Source organism: Giraffa tippelskirchi, chromosome 8 (genome assembly GCF_054371585.1).
Source record: "Giraffa tippelskirchi isolate mGirTip1 chromosome 8, T2T-mGirTip1v1.2.pri, whole genome shotgun sequence".
Lineage (NCBI taxonomy): Eukaryota > Metazoa > Chordata > Mammalia > Artiodactyla > Giraffidae > Giraffa > Giraffa tippelskirchi.
Window position 1 is genome coordinate 18,005,063 of NC_137282.1, and position 14,530 is coordinate 18,019,592.

General features: G+C 50.9%; 1 protein-coding gene across 6 annotated transcripts in view; it reads right to left on the reverse strand.

Moving 5' to 3' along the window:
- RBPMS (RNA binding protein, mRNA processing factor) overlaps positions 1 to 14,530 on the reverse strand; it is a 198,189-nt gene that overhangs the window by 18,564 nt on the left and 165,095 nt on the right. For 2 of the 6 annotated variants that reach the window (XM_081523539.1, XM_081523535.1), the window contains 2 exons: positions 9,235 to 9,365; positions 6,364 to 6,605 (listed from right to left, as the gene is read on the reverse strand). The exons of 1 other annotated variant lie outside the window; for it this stretch is intronic. In XM_081523539.1, coding sequence (XP_081379665.1) covers positions 6,474 to 6,605; positions 9,235 to 9,365 — 263 coding nt within the window. In that variant the 3' untranslated portion in view covers positions 6,364 to 6,473. Of the gene's footprint in view, positions 1 to 5,552; positions 6,065 to 6,363; positions 6,606 to 8,952; positions 9,366 to 14,530 lie in introns of those variants that run through there. 3 more of the 6 variants (XM_081523537.1, XM_081523536.1, XM_081523534.1) reach the window with 3 other exon arrangements.

A 14,530-nucleotide genomic window follows, 5' to 3' on the forward strand; every position in this document is an offset into this window, starting at 1 on the left:
GATTCAAATACAGAGACTTCACATCCTAAATAGTGTTGCCAAGGTTAGGAAGACCCTGACTGGGCTCCAGAGTGGGCTCCCTGCCTGACCCACTCACTCTCCTACAGTGTTTTGAGGTGCAACACGGTAAAGCACCCAAAGCGCTACTATTTCATTGTGCTCTTCCTTCCTAGCGACAACGCCATCATTATACCACTTGCCTCTAGAAACAGTCATGGGAAGTGCTTACTAGGAGGCTGGCTCAACTCCTGGGAGCCATTAATAAACATCCCTCGGTTTAGCGATTTTCTTCTCTGTGGACTGAAGGGGACAAGTCTAACCAGTGGTTCTCAGAACATGGTCCCCCGACCACCAGCATCACCTGGGACCATGTCAGAAACGCAGAAACTGTTAGGAGGAGGGCTCAAGCACCTGCATTTATCAAGTCCGCCAGGTAATGCTGCTGCATATGCATGCTCAACTTTGAGACCCTGCTCTTGAACAAGGTTTCCAAAAGGGCAGGCAGAAGAAACGAATCACGCTCTTCAGTCAAGTACGTTTGAGAGAAAAATGCACCGTCTCAGCAGATTCTAGATCCACATGAGTACGGGAAAGGTTTCCAAGAAGTTGAAACAAACCTGTCTGGCCTGATTTCATCCCGGGTTTCCCAAGTTTATCGGATCACATCATCTTTTAAATTACGTAACAGTGTTGAGAAATGCTGGTCTGAAAGGCGCCTTCCAGTGGTGACATTTGGTGGGCGCGGGAGGCTGAGCATGCCGATCCATCAACCAGCTATTGAACAAAACTAATCAGAACTGGGTGATCACCAGACCAGCTGGTTCCCTGGCTGGCTGATCTACAAGGCGCAGTAGTGATCTTCCCTTTCCTAAGGTGGGTGCTGGGCCTGGATGCAGACTTCCCGGCACCACATTCAGAACTGAGTTCTCTCTCCCCTTGAAGACATGGCGATTCTTAGGTGGGTTTCTCCCACTGTCCCCAACACAGAGCCCTGAAGACCCTGCCAGAGCTTTCTCAGCCACGAGCCACTGGCCACCAGCCACTCATACGCTATTTAATCATGATCAACTCTGCCCTCACTGGCTCCGGCTCGACGGCTCTGCTCTTAAGCGGTATCACCAAATAAACAGGTCAGGTCCCACAGCAAACTCCGCTGCAGGCTGTGGAGAGGCAGCCAAGTCAGACACCTCCTCTGGTCCAAGAAAGTCCAAACTCACCCAACAGACCCCAGTGATGATTTGCAATTACACAAAAGATGATCCTCATGATGGGATGAATTACAGGATTCTGTAAAACAGCAACCCTCCCCATTTCTAATAAAGCATTCGCCAAAACCAGAAGAACACTTGCCAGGAATTTCTCTACCCCACAATTTGAGGCCCATTGAGGAGCATTCCCTAAAGGAACGTCCACCCCCATGGTCTCCCTCGCTGCCTCCTACTCTTTCCAAGGACAAGGAGGACACAGAACTGCAATCAACATTTCTTACTATTTCTTTTACAATACTCTTTGCCTGGGGCGATTAAGCAAGTGGCTATTATCTAGACAAAAATGTCAAGATTTCTGTCAGCTGGTTCAAAGGTTGAAGTTTGCCATCTGACCCATCCCAACAGCCAGTAGGGGGTGCAGAGGAGGCTGAGGCCAGGCCCCAGCCCTGTGACCTCGCACCATCTTCGGGTCTGAACAGTGGGAGGTTGCTGAGGTCTGAGTCCAGGCATCCACAAGGTCTAGATCCCAAGAGCAAGGTCCTAGGCCAGTGAACCCCTCCCGCTAAGACCAATCAAGGCCGGGCTTAATTAAACATAACCCTTCAGGGATCGTCTTCTCTTCTGGCCTTTTCGGATCTCTCCCCATCTCTCCTCAGCACCAACTCAGCTCGTGCTTCCAAACAGGCATGCGAAATGTGCTCCGACATCCCAGCAGTTCACTCAAGACGCCACTCGGGTCGAAGGCACCCAGGCGTGTAACACCCTGTGTCAGCTTAAGTCCGCAGCGCTGGCTGGTCATCCATATTTAATTGTCAGTCTGTTAATTTTTAACTATGTTTGCTATCAAGGGCCATTAGAGGTCTACCAGGAGCCGGGGTCGGTGGAGCGAGAAGCGCTCGGTGGCAGAGCGGATGAGACTTGGAAGTCGGGGCGTCCCACTTTCCCATCCTGTCACCGAGTCCTGGCCTTCCCCACCGGCTGCGCCGGCCTTGAATAAAACATGAGCCCATTTGGAGCTCATTTTCCTTTTCGCCCCGTCACCACGGGTTTTCTTCATGGAGTTCACTTGCTTTTTATGGCGCCTGCATCTTTTAATTCCAAAGTTTCTTGGTAGCCTTCTTGGTTCTGCTCCCGAAGCAGTTTGAATCCATGTCCTCTCAGATGGGATCTGGGGACTTGTCCCACCAGAGGCCAAACACCTGGTGGACGGCCAGCGGAGCCGCCCCAGCCACCCCTCAGCTCATACCGCGGCCCTTCCCACCTGATTCCAGATGCTTCTCTTCTTTACCAAAGTGTGAAGCCTGGGCCCTCGGGTTTCTGCAGGCGGGGTACCAGTTCTGAGCCCCTGCATCCTAACTGCTTCTTAAGCTACAAAGGAAGGTCCCAGGCATCTCTTCTTGACCAAAAAAAAAAGGAAATGGAAGAGCTATTTTAACAGTAATTACTGCTCTATGCCAAGCACTTGACTCTGCCTCAAAATAACCCCGTGAAATAAGTGGTTCATTCTTCCTACTTACAGATGAGGAAACGGAGGCTCAGTGAGGTAGCAAGACCAACAGAACAAAAGCCTGCCTGAAACCTCAAAGTCAGGAGCATGGGTGGAACCTGTCATTAAAATTTGGCCTGTTGGATTTTGTACACTGACGCCCTCTGCACAGTCCCACTGCAACAGGCGGCTCAGCAGTGAACGGACGGTCCCAAAGGGGAGCACTCAGGTGAGACTCATGGAGCTTTGGAGGCTCTCCCTGCTCACGACGTTGGAGGGATGCAGGGTGGGGGAAACACCGTTGGGGGGATGTAGCCTAACAGCTGAAGAAAAAAATGGAACCTGGAAAACACAGCGCCCCCCAAATGAAGGCAATCCTGCCACCCGGCCCCCCATCAGGAAATCTGCCCAGGATGGGGGGTGGGGAGTCCGGGCCTCTGCGGCTGGAGCAACGGCTTTGATCAAAGGAACCACCAGACCCAACAACCAGATGGAACACCGGTTCTGGACTGCTCTGAGGCTGGCAAGGCCAGGGAAGAGGCATATGTCGCTGCCTTATGAAGAGACTCCTTAGGTCTTCAAACACCGAAGAGCAGAGGAGGGAAGGGCAAGGGACAGGACAGGTGGGACAGAGAAGGTAAAAGGGGGCCGAGTATCTCCTAGGCCAGGAGTTGGCTCCCGGGGGCAGGGGAGGCGGTGTTCAGCCACCAGACAAGGCACACAGGTAACCCCATCACCTGGACACCAGGCTAGGCAGAGTCATAGCAGAGAGACTGGAGGGACAATGAGCTAGAAGGCCCTGGAAGGACAGGCAGGCTGCGCAGCAGCTAAAGAGTTCAGGGACGATAGCTCTGAGTAAAGGAACACATGTGAACCACTGGTCTCTGGGAATGCAGCTGTTTCCTGTCAGGGACAGGTGTGTCCGAGCCTGGCCTCCCCCCGGGGGTTGGGGGGCTTCCTCTGGGGGCCACGTTCTCCCAGAACCAGCACCGGCTGCAGGGACCACAGTGTTGATGTGGGCAGGCAGCACTCGTGACGGTGGGGACTGTCATTCAGGCCTCATCACGCTCCTCAGCCACCTTCCCAGCCTCTGGTCTTTCCTCGGGCTGCAGCCACGAGGACTCTGCATTCCTGCAGGCGTTCAGATGGGCTAGACGTCCTCAGTGTCTGAACCAGCACAGTCCGCGGGGGTGGCTAGTCCTGGGCTCCCTTCTCCTTGAAGGTTCAAATGCACCTTGAAAGGCTAACATTTTCGAAGCCCTGACTGTGTGCCAGGCACCCCTGTTTTACATGAGGGATTATTAGCCCCACTTTGAGCGTTAGTTGCTTAGTTGTGTCTGACTCTGCGATCCCATGGACTGCAGCCTGCCAGGCTCCTCCGTTCATGGGATTTTTCAGGCAAGAATACTGGAGTAGGTTACCATTTCCTTCTCCAGGAGATCTTCCCGACCCAGGGATCGAACCCAGGTCTCCTGCATTGCAGGTGGATTCTTTTAAGGAACTTGAATCAAGGTCACAGAACCTGTAAATGGTAAAGCCCACGTCTGACCAAGGAGCCCCGGAAACCTCAGGCCTTATGGTGTTGGCAGGGAAAGAGCCCCCTAGGGAGGGGCTGGGGGGACTGGAACAGGAAAGAGGGCCCGGTGCTCACGAGAGGCTGGGCTGTGAGCACCACCCCTGCCCATCTTCGGTCTCCTATGGGAGCTGAGCCAGGGGCTCTTAGGTGACCAGAAAGTCAAACAAAAACAGGGAAGGAGACAAGGCTGGTGAGATCAGGAGACTGACTGCCAGGGCGTGGTTCCCCCGCCCCTCCTCTGACCTTCACAGAGTTGCAGGTTTAAAGAGAAAAGCAAATATGAGAGGATTAATAGTTTCATTTATGCCCAAGAACAATTCAAAGCCTTGAGCTGAACTGCCTCAAAGGCAGTCCTTCAAGGCAGAGACCAGCCCCAGGGCTAAAGGCAGAGAAGATGTGTTCGGGAAAGCCAGGCCTCAAGGATGAGGGTGTCAGGGGGAAGAGAAACCACGCCCGAATCTCCTGATGCCTCCCTTTCCTCTGGGAGGCTGGCAGCTGGTGAGGCGCTGAAGTCGCCTCCAGGGTTCTGCTCTCAAGCCCAGCATTCAACACTGGCTGCTGCCAGGAGAGAGAAGCTCAGGGAACAGAGTCCCTCCTGTGCGAGTCCCCAGGAGCACCCGGGTAGGAAGCAAGCGCCACTGACCTGCTGCCAGGCTGTGCACTCACCCAAGTCCACAGTTACACCTGCCTCCCTCACCACACCTCCTCTGACCAGCTACGTACAACATTTAAATCCGACTCACGCCAGACCATGCTGCTTCATCTCAGTATTCACTATGGGGGCTCACTGACAGAGGAGATGCTTAATGAAATCTGCTTAAAAAAAAGTTTACAAATGCAGTTCTAGAAAATGCACAGTGCCTGGGGTGAGGACCCGGAGGTCAGGACACCCACACATCACCCTAGGCCATCTCTTCCCCGTGACTTCTCTTCCCTGTTTGCCTATGTCTTTTCCCCATGGTCCATTTTGCCATTTATTTTAGGTCTAACCTTTAGAATTTTTCCAGTGTGTCACAAGGAGATCTCCCCAGGGGCCCGTCTTGCCCCGGGAAGTCTGTGGTTTCATTTGAAGACCTTCTGTTCGCGGGCAGGTGATGTGCTCCAGTCCCAAGCTGCAGGGCAGCCCCGGGAGATGACATGCAGAGACTCAGGGCAGACGGGGCCCGAGGAGGAGACAGGTTGGTAGCCAGGACCTGCTCTCTCGGTCCCACTTACCTGCGCAAGTTCCTGGCCCAATTCAGTGCGACTCTGGTCAAGGGTAAATGGTATTGCTTCTAGACTGTGGAAGAGGACAGTGTGTTTTATTGGCTTCCTCTCAGCCCCATTAGCAAGCAGACCAAAAGCAAAAGTGAACCCAGACTTAAAAAAAAAAAAAAAAGCTGAGATGTGTGAATATGAGGTAAGAGAACTGTGTGGATTCTCTTCCACGTGCATCTTTCCTAAAAGTCGTGAATGAAACCTTCCTCCCTTGTTCACAGTGACTCACGTAATACACTTAATACATTTCAAACACCAAAGACGGTGGAAAGCAAGCAGGATGAGCATTTCTTAAAATGTGAATGATCTTCTCAGAAATCAGCTGCTCTCTTATCTTTAGAAGTACAAAAGGCAGTACTGCGGCTTACAGTCCTTCTCCAATAATTCTTTACAAGTGGGATGTGATGTCCAACACGCATCTTCGATGTAGACGTGGAAGCACCATACAAGCCGGCCAGAAGTAGAGAGATGAAGCATCAACTCCTTTTGAAGCGATAATTTCTGTCTCTCCTGGATCTTCCTTCTGGATCAGACAAACTGGAAAAGACATCCATCCTTGTTGAAGTCACAGCTCCCGGCAGGTGTGACCCATGGATGCTAGAATGAGCAACTTCTAATATGCAACTCTGATGGTTCAGGAGCCCAAGAGGATACAGGCAGCAGCAGCGAGGCCTCAGCCCTGGACCAAGTCTCCCTGCGATGCTGGCTCCTTCTCCCATTTAGTGTACTCAGCGTCCCGGGCCCAGCTCTCCCCAAATCTCAGTCAGAGATAGCATTTTAGCTCCAAAGTCGCATCACCGTGAAAAACAAAACGCTGCAGTCTACTTGACATCATGTTTGCTCTAATTAAAATTTTTATTGAAATCTCTCAAACGTTACCAAGAAATAGTTTTTGCAAAAGGGAGGGAAGGGGGAAAAAAAAAACAAACACAGCTAACAAGCAAATTCAACATGGGAGCTCCCTCTGCTGGTCTGCAGTAGGTTGATATGTTACAAACACATTCCCAGAGACAAATCTAATTTGCTGGAGAAGTGGACAAAAGACAGGTGTGTTGGGCTTTGCCTCAGGAGAGAAACACTAGAAGAAAAAAAAAATCCATGTCTCAAAACAGAGCACAACATCACTAAGAAAAGCAAAATCATCTCAAAGCTGATCTCCAAAGACATATAGTAAGATTTCCAGAACAAAAACGGAATTAGCCACTAAGGGGATGCTCCAGTCTGGTCTTCCCCTCTGCTCTACCTCCAGTTAGTAAAAATTCTCTTAGGCCCTTTGGGTGAAGGTTAAGTTCAGAGTCCCTTGTCTCTGCCTCCAAGTCTCTTCTTACAGGCTTCTCATCTACTTAGAGAAGAAAAAGATCCAAGGAATCATTGGAACAAGGCCTCTCCACAATTCCATCTGGTGAGCCAGCACTGAGGTGTGGACAGAGCTGGGAATCAGGCGACCTGACTCTGGCCACGGCAGAGCCACCTGCAGACTTTGGACAACTCTCTGCATCTTCTCCGGTCTGTGTCCTCAAATTTGTAAAATGGGTCAGACCAGCTGATCTGCCAAGCCTCTCCCAGTTCATTCTACGATTCTCATATCGGACAAAGACATTTAAATAATCATACCTGTTCATCAGTCTTTGCGATACAGAACTCAAGCTTGTACTGGGAATGACTCCCAACAAGAAGCGGGGTTGAGTGCAAGGATCTCATACTGGTATCAGATGAGAATCCCACCAGCTCTAGGGCTGATGTAGCGATGCCAAGTGGATGCCCGGCTGGGAAAGCCTCAAGACCAAGGAACAGGTCACAGGGAACGTGCCACCATGGGCGGTACACATCCCCGTAAGTCAGAGCAGGCGAGTCCATTTATCTTGGCACCGTCTCTCCTCATCCTTTCTCACAATGGCCTGGCTTTCGGATCTCTCATTCCCGGTCCTTTTCGGCTAGTGTCAGTTCTTGCTTTTCCCAGGCAGTGGTGAAAAGGCTTTGTGGCTGATTAACCAAAGCCATGGGTATTTAGAAGACTATGCAAATTTGGCACCACTTCATGGTATTATTAACATGGCCTTGATGGTCAAAGGATCTGTATCTAGGCAGTCCAGGAAGAGGAAGAAGAGGGATCACATACCCCAGATAGCGGGGGTGGGCCACCAACAGAGAGGACTTTTTGAGTTGCTCCATGGCCTCTATGAAATTATACCTGAGGCCCCCAGGAACATTCTGATAACCCAGCAGAAGGCAGCTGCTGGTTCCCTTTCCCTTCTCCAGCCCTGGCTACCTGCCGTTGCAAGGTTGACCAAGCACTGATGTGGACAAAGGTGGAAAGGGCAGCAAGGGAAGGAAGAGCGAACAGCACGGACCATCCAGAGACCGGGGACCCGCCTTGAAGTTATTCTGTTTTCTGTGCCAAGTGCCGTCACCACCACCACCACCTACGTGGTTCTTTACTACTTGGACTCTTTCCACCCGCCTCTCCCAACTCTGGAGGTCCAGGTACCCAGGCTTTACTTTGTAGGTTGCCTGCACGGTACCTGAGAGGCCAGGTTGTCCATGCACGATCGAAGCATTGACAACTGAGCTGCAAGAGAACGGAAGGACGTCCACCTAACAACACTCCTGAGCCCGCAGCCTCCCTGTGAGAGCACTCACTGGGGCGGCTGGTAGGTGTCATGGACAACACAGTTAAGTTCTGTACCACGTAGAAGAGAGTTAAGTCAGAAGGGTTTTCTGGCAAGCTGTTGATTTCACCCAGCCTGGTCAATAAACACTAAGCAAAACCAACACCCCCCCAACAAACCTGTTCAGGCTGATGATATTTTAAAAACAGGCTTTTCTGCTTTTAGAGGAGTTACACATGGAATAAGACAAATGACAGCTGTATTTTTTCTCTCTTATTTGTTATTGATCATCACTCTGAATCCTAACATGGATTACTACTGCTTGCAAGAAAAGCAAAGCTAAGAGAACCAATTTTTTTCCCCCAAGGGAAGAGAAAGGTTGGTAAGTAGACAGTAATCTTTGTGAAGAAACACTGGAGTTTGTTTATAAAACTCAGGCTATTCTTAACGGAGAAAGAAAGCTGGCCAGATGACACACCTCCACCCTTACTTATAATTACATTTAAGACACCCTGTCGTACCTCCTTTCCCACAGGGTCTCTTAAAAATGAATGGAAGTGTGAATCTGGTCTTTGACACAAGTAGGATAGCACACAGCCTTCCTCCTGGAAACTCCTGAGATGCCTTCATCACTTGAGCTCCCAGAACACACGAGGAGAACTCTCCACACAGAGAACACACGCAGACACACGCCTCCAGGGCCATGCGCACGCCTCCCTCCGCGGTCCCTCCACACAACAAGGCACACACGTCTGTGCTCCGGGGGCGCCCTGAGCTGGCTGGGGGGGGGGGGACTGGGGAGGCCTAACCCGGGCCCTGTCTCCCGTGTGTGTGACATGAGGTGAGATCATTAAGGAAGAGAGTGGTGTTGTCTGGGGTGGGGAGGGGCAAACGTCAGGCAGTGGGTGATGTCATGGCTGTCAGACGGTCCTCAGAAGTCCCGGAGGAGTGGCAGCTGGATCGAGAGGGGGTCATTAATCTCTCGGAGGTGGATCTGTTAGCCGGAGAGGTGTTAGTCGTACGGTGTGCTCTGGGGAACCAGGTTGGAAAGGACCGGTGCTGGGGTGAGTGGAGTCGTGGCCGATGGGCATCAATTACCTGGGCATGCAGTGAAGCGGGGTAGGTGAAAGCAGGAGGAGGCAGCGCAGGCGCTAAGTCCGCTGGGTACAGAGGGTACGGGGCCCACACTTCAGGGCTACTGGGGTAAAGTGCAGGCACTGTGAGCTCATCTGCAAGACAAGAAGAAGGGGACAGTTAGTGGTCACCCCACCGCTGGCTCCGAGTCGCAAACAAACCCGTGCGCGCCCGAGCCCCCGTCCGCGGCATGGGTCACATCGCTCTCAGCCGCTGCATCACCTGTTGGCGCTGGTCTCCTGAACACTGATCACTGAACGGTAGATACAGAATTGAAAACAAAAAAGGCTCGAGGGCTGGGATGGACTGGGGGCGGTGGGAGGGAGGCTCAAGAGGGAGCAGGGTCTATGTCTCCTTATGGCTGATTCACATTGTTGGATGGCAGAAACTAACACTGTCAAGCTATTCTTCTCCAATTAAAAATAAATTGAAAATACATAAGTAATTAAACATATTTCATACTTATTTAAAAAGTATAATTTTATACCATATAAATTTAAATATAATTATATAGTATTTAAAAAAATCAGTAAGTAAAATAAAATTTAAGAAAAGCAGTAAGCATCTGCTTCCTGCCTGTCCTGCTGAGATCTTAGGCTCTGCAGTGGACACTCTCATGTCTTTCCAACTGAAATACGGGGAAACCCCTGAACAGTGGGGACTTCCTGAACCAAACAGCAAACAGGGTCCTCGGAGGAAGAGAGAGAACCAGTAGCGATCTTCCGTGAAGACCTACAGCAGAGCCTTTGGGAGAATAGCGGCCGCTTGGCAGGACCAGAAGGACTGGAGGACTCCTCTGTTCATTGGCATAATGATTACTGGCAAATCCCATGATCATCCAACATTTTCTGTTAAGAAGCACAAGGCCAGACACTGTGCCTATAGGGTATTTAAGGTGTTCTAAGTCTGGAGGATGGAAACGCAAAGTCTGGGGTGTTCAGATTCAAGGGGCGCTGTATCAAGATCCAAATAAGGGCGTTCACTACTGCTGCTGATACGGATTTCATTTTCTAGGGAAAACACGTGAGTTGTGATGCCGACCGGCTGGTCTCAATGTTCCTCGTTCGGCTCCGAGCCCACGCTGGTCAGGCTGCAGTTTTGCCAGATTGAAAGGCAAGTGCCGGGGTCTCAGAATGCATTGGGAAGCGGCCCGCTGAAGCCGCCACACACACGGGGGGGCGGGGGGGTGGGTGTCTCAAGGCAAAAATACCCACAGTCAATAGTTACGCATCTGGAACCCGTGAAGCAGCATCTCAGTACGTGCTTTTATCACCTGTCAAAGTCTGATATCATGTAGGCCAGGGACACTCCCTGGGACTGCCAAGGGAGTCAGGAAAGGTGACCCCTAAAGCCATTAGTGACTCTGCCATTCAGGACTTTCCAGAGGTTGACAGTGCACGTGACCCGCAGTCCAGAGAGTCACTTGCTTCCTTCTCACCACCTAAGCCACCCCTAGTCTTCATTCCAGGTCTCCCCTGTCTCCCCAGATTCTGACTCTGGGCAGTGTGGGGAGGGAGTTAGAAACAGATGAGTGCCATGCTGAGTGTGACACGGAGACCGCCCAACAGAACAGGAAGGCAGCCGAGCCCACAGGAGCATCTCATCAGTGAATGGGTGTGTGCGGGGCTTCTGTCTCCAGCCAGCGTGGAAGAGTTTTTGTTTTTTTTTAAATCAACGCAGTTGTCATTGTGATAATAGTTTCTCTCTCTCTTGTTTAAAATTATTTTTGATGTGGACGACTTTTAAAGTCTTTACTGACTCTGTTACAATATTGCTTCTATGTTTTGGTTTTCTGGCTGTGAGGCACATGGGAATCTTGGCTCCTGGACCAAGGATCGAACCTTCACCCTCTGCATTGGAAGGTGGAGTCTTAACCACTGGACACCAGAGAGGTCCCACGAAGAGCTTCTGAGAGGATGAGGGCGAGTCAAGAGCTGTTGATGATGACACGTTAGGGGCCAGGCAGGGGATCCCGACAAGGTGGGGTGATAGACTCTGGCCTCTCGGGCGCCCCAACTCCCTCCCTCTCAACAAAGCTGTTAAAGCGACCTCCTCGTGGTGCTGGGAACACAGTCTGCTGGTCTATCTAGGCTGGGGAGCCTAGGCCAAAAGAGGGGACGAACAGTTAATTATTTGGACGGGAAAATATTAACATCATAGTCCTCTTTAAAGTGACCAGGTCTCCACCACCTGCTTCCACAGTTCTAGGGTGTGGAGGTGTGTGTGTAATTTCTGGAAGGAAATGCCTTACCGAGGGGTTAGCAGAGCCCCGTGATTCCTGTGGTGATGAGACCATATGATTTCCATTAGAGCAACAACTCTTGTGAGAGCCTGGGCTCGTGGAAACCAACCGCTGCCAGAACCAATGCCTCAGATTTTAAACAAACAACCATTCTCAGGAATGGCAGGCTGTGACTGTGGCTGCTGTTGTTATTTCAGCTACCAGGTTATTTTAAGACATTCTGAGCCTTTTTTTTAAAAAAGTCAAGCAAGTCTCAAGACCCAGCACAGTCATCTTTCAGCCCATGCTTGTCCGGCCCCACGGTGACAGCAGGAGATGATAACCACCACCCAGGGGCTCTGTGCTGCCTGATGGCTAAAAGTGAGGAAGCATGGCAGGGTGCTCTGGGGGCTTCCTTCAGGAAGTTTCTAGAAAGTATGTCTTTTAAGGTATCTGATCCTAAAGACATAGGGCCTGGGTTTCGATCTCAGCTTGATGGAATTTGTGATTTCCAGATCTTCCCACATCTTGTCCTAAAGCTTTACTTCACACTGGACCAGTCACTGATGGATATTTGCACAAAACCTAGCCCATGGATTCCCTGGTGGCTCAGTGATAAAGAATCTGCCTGCCAATGCAGGAGACGTTGAAGAGACAATGCAGAGTTTGATCTGTGGTCCGGGAAGATCGAACATGCTGTTGAGCAACTAAGTCCATGCACCACAACTACTGAGTCTGTTCTCTAGAGCCCAGGAGAAACTATAGAAACCAGAACACCCTACAGCCCATGCTCTGCAACAAGAGTAACCCCCGCTTGCTGGAACCAAAGAAAAGCCCAGAAAGCATGGAAGACCCAGTGCAACCAATAAATAAATCCTAAAGCCTACCCCAGCAGAATGGGGGGCTTGCTTCCAAGTACTCTAAGCCAGGTGTCCCCAACCTCCAGGATCTAATGCAATAATAATAAAGTGCACGATAACTGAATGTGCTTGAAATATCCCAAAACCACCCCTTCCACTCCAGGCCGTGGGAAAATTATCTTCTACAAAACCAGTCCCTGGTACCAAAAACACTGGGGACTGCTGTCCTAAATCCCAACTGCAGAGTAATAGTATAGTCAGGTAGTGAAAAAGACCAAGTATTAGTCTATCAGTCGCGTCCAACTCTTTTGTGACCCCATGAACTGTAGACCACCAGGCTCCTCTGTCCATGGAATTTCGCAGGCAAGAATATTGCAGTAGGTAGCCATTCCCTTCTCCAAGGGATCTTCCGAACCCAGGGATCGACTAGGGGGGTCTCCCGCATTGCAGGCAGATTCTTTACCATCTGAGCCACTAGTGAAGCCCCAGTGAAGCAGATCCTAAGATAAGAGACCAGGGGGAATGTACACTGTGTAAATCCCTTGCTCGAGCTCATCAGCTCTCCCTTCTCTTCTTAGAATGGAATCTGGAGATAGGGTACATGTTAAGAGGTACGTGGAAGGTTGGTCAGGAGGAGGATGAACTCAGGGCCATCAGCGGAGATGCTCTGTGTGGTGAGTGCTGAGACAGGAGGGCAGTGAAGTGGTGACTAACAACATATCTTCCGGGCAGGAGCCAGGTCTTACTCAAGTCTGCACCCCTGGCCCAGCTCTGAGCCTGGCATTTAGCATGCAGTCATGCCTGCTGTACTGAACAGCACCTGACAGAAAATTCCAAAACTGCTTTAAAGAGATACCACTGTTTTCTTTGTGAAAGGAACTGAGCAAATAGCCAGTGGAACTAGATCTGAATTTCTCAACCCTGGCAATATCTGTCATATGCACCCAAAATATTGAGCCAAGGGAGGCTTAAAACAGAGCAAGTGTTCTGGAGCAGGAGTTTTCAAAGTTAAAAATAAAAGCAATAGAACCTTTCTTCAGACATGTTTCCCAGAAACTCTTTTTTAATAGAAGTCAAGCGGTCTGGGCTGACTCCCTGGTGGTCCTGGCTGGAGGAACTCAACTCCTATGACAGTTCCCTGAGAACTCCAGGGTTCCGGAGGTAACCGTTTGAAAACCGCTCCTCCAGTGGTTCTCATCCAGGGGCCAGTTTTTAAAGCAAGCTCCTCTTCCAAATCTCTGAAGTCCGAATTCATCCCTACAGTTCCTGGAAACCCCTCGTGGAGAGGGCGGACGGGCAAGGGGTAGTCAGAGCAGGGTGGGGACAAACCAAGAACAGTGAAGCAGCTGGGAGGGAACCAAGCAGGCCTCCTGGCCTGACTTCAGTGACCAAGGTACCAGGGTATGCCAAGGCCAAGGATTAATGACTTCCCTGGTGGCTTAGACGGTCAAGAATCTGCCTCCAACATGGGACACCCGGGTTCAACCTCTCGGTTGAGAAGATCCCCTGGAGAAGGGAATGGCAACCCACTTCCATGCCTAGAAAACCCCACGGACAGAGGAGCCTGGCGGGCTACAGTCCATGAGGTTGCAAAGAGTCGGACACGACTGAGCGACTAACACTTCGTGGCCTCATGAGTGAGGTGCTGAGAGATCTGACCCAAGCCATACAGCAGGTAAAGTAACAGGAAGAAAGGTAAACAACCCAGGTAGAGTTATTCACTCCCTTCCCCGTGTTCCCAAGGCGGAGCTGCCCAGCGGCACCAGCCCCCACAGAGCGCTGTGTTGGGGGCCAGTGCTTCTCAAAAGGTGCTCCCCAGACCAGCAGCTAGCAGCACGGGAGAAAGGCAAGTTCTCCGCTCCACCCCAGACCCACTTAATCGGGAATTCTGCCCTCCAGGTAATTCTGGTATACACTTCACTCAGAACTACTAACGTCAGTAGCTACCTGAGGAGAGTCTGGGGTATTTTGCTTTCAAAGTGCTGTGACATAGTATCTGTGGAATAAATGAATGAGACACTCCAGGAGAGAAGATGCAAATGAAAGCGATCATCCTGGACTTGTTCTGAGACCCAGCCCGGCAACCCTTGCTTGGCTCAGCTGTTGTTCAGTTGCTCAGTCGTGTCCGTCTCTCTGCGACCCCATGGACTGATGGACTGTAGCCCTCTAGGCTCCACTG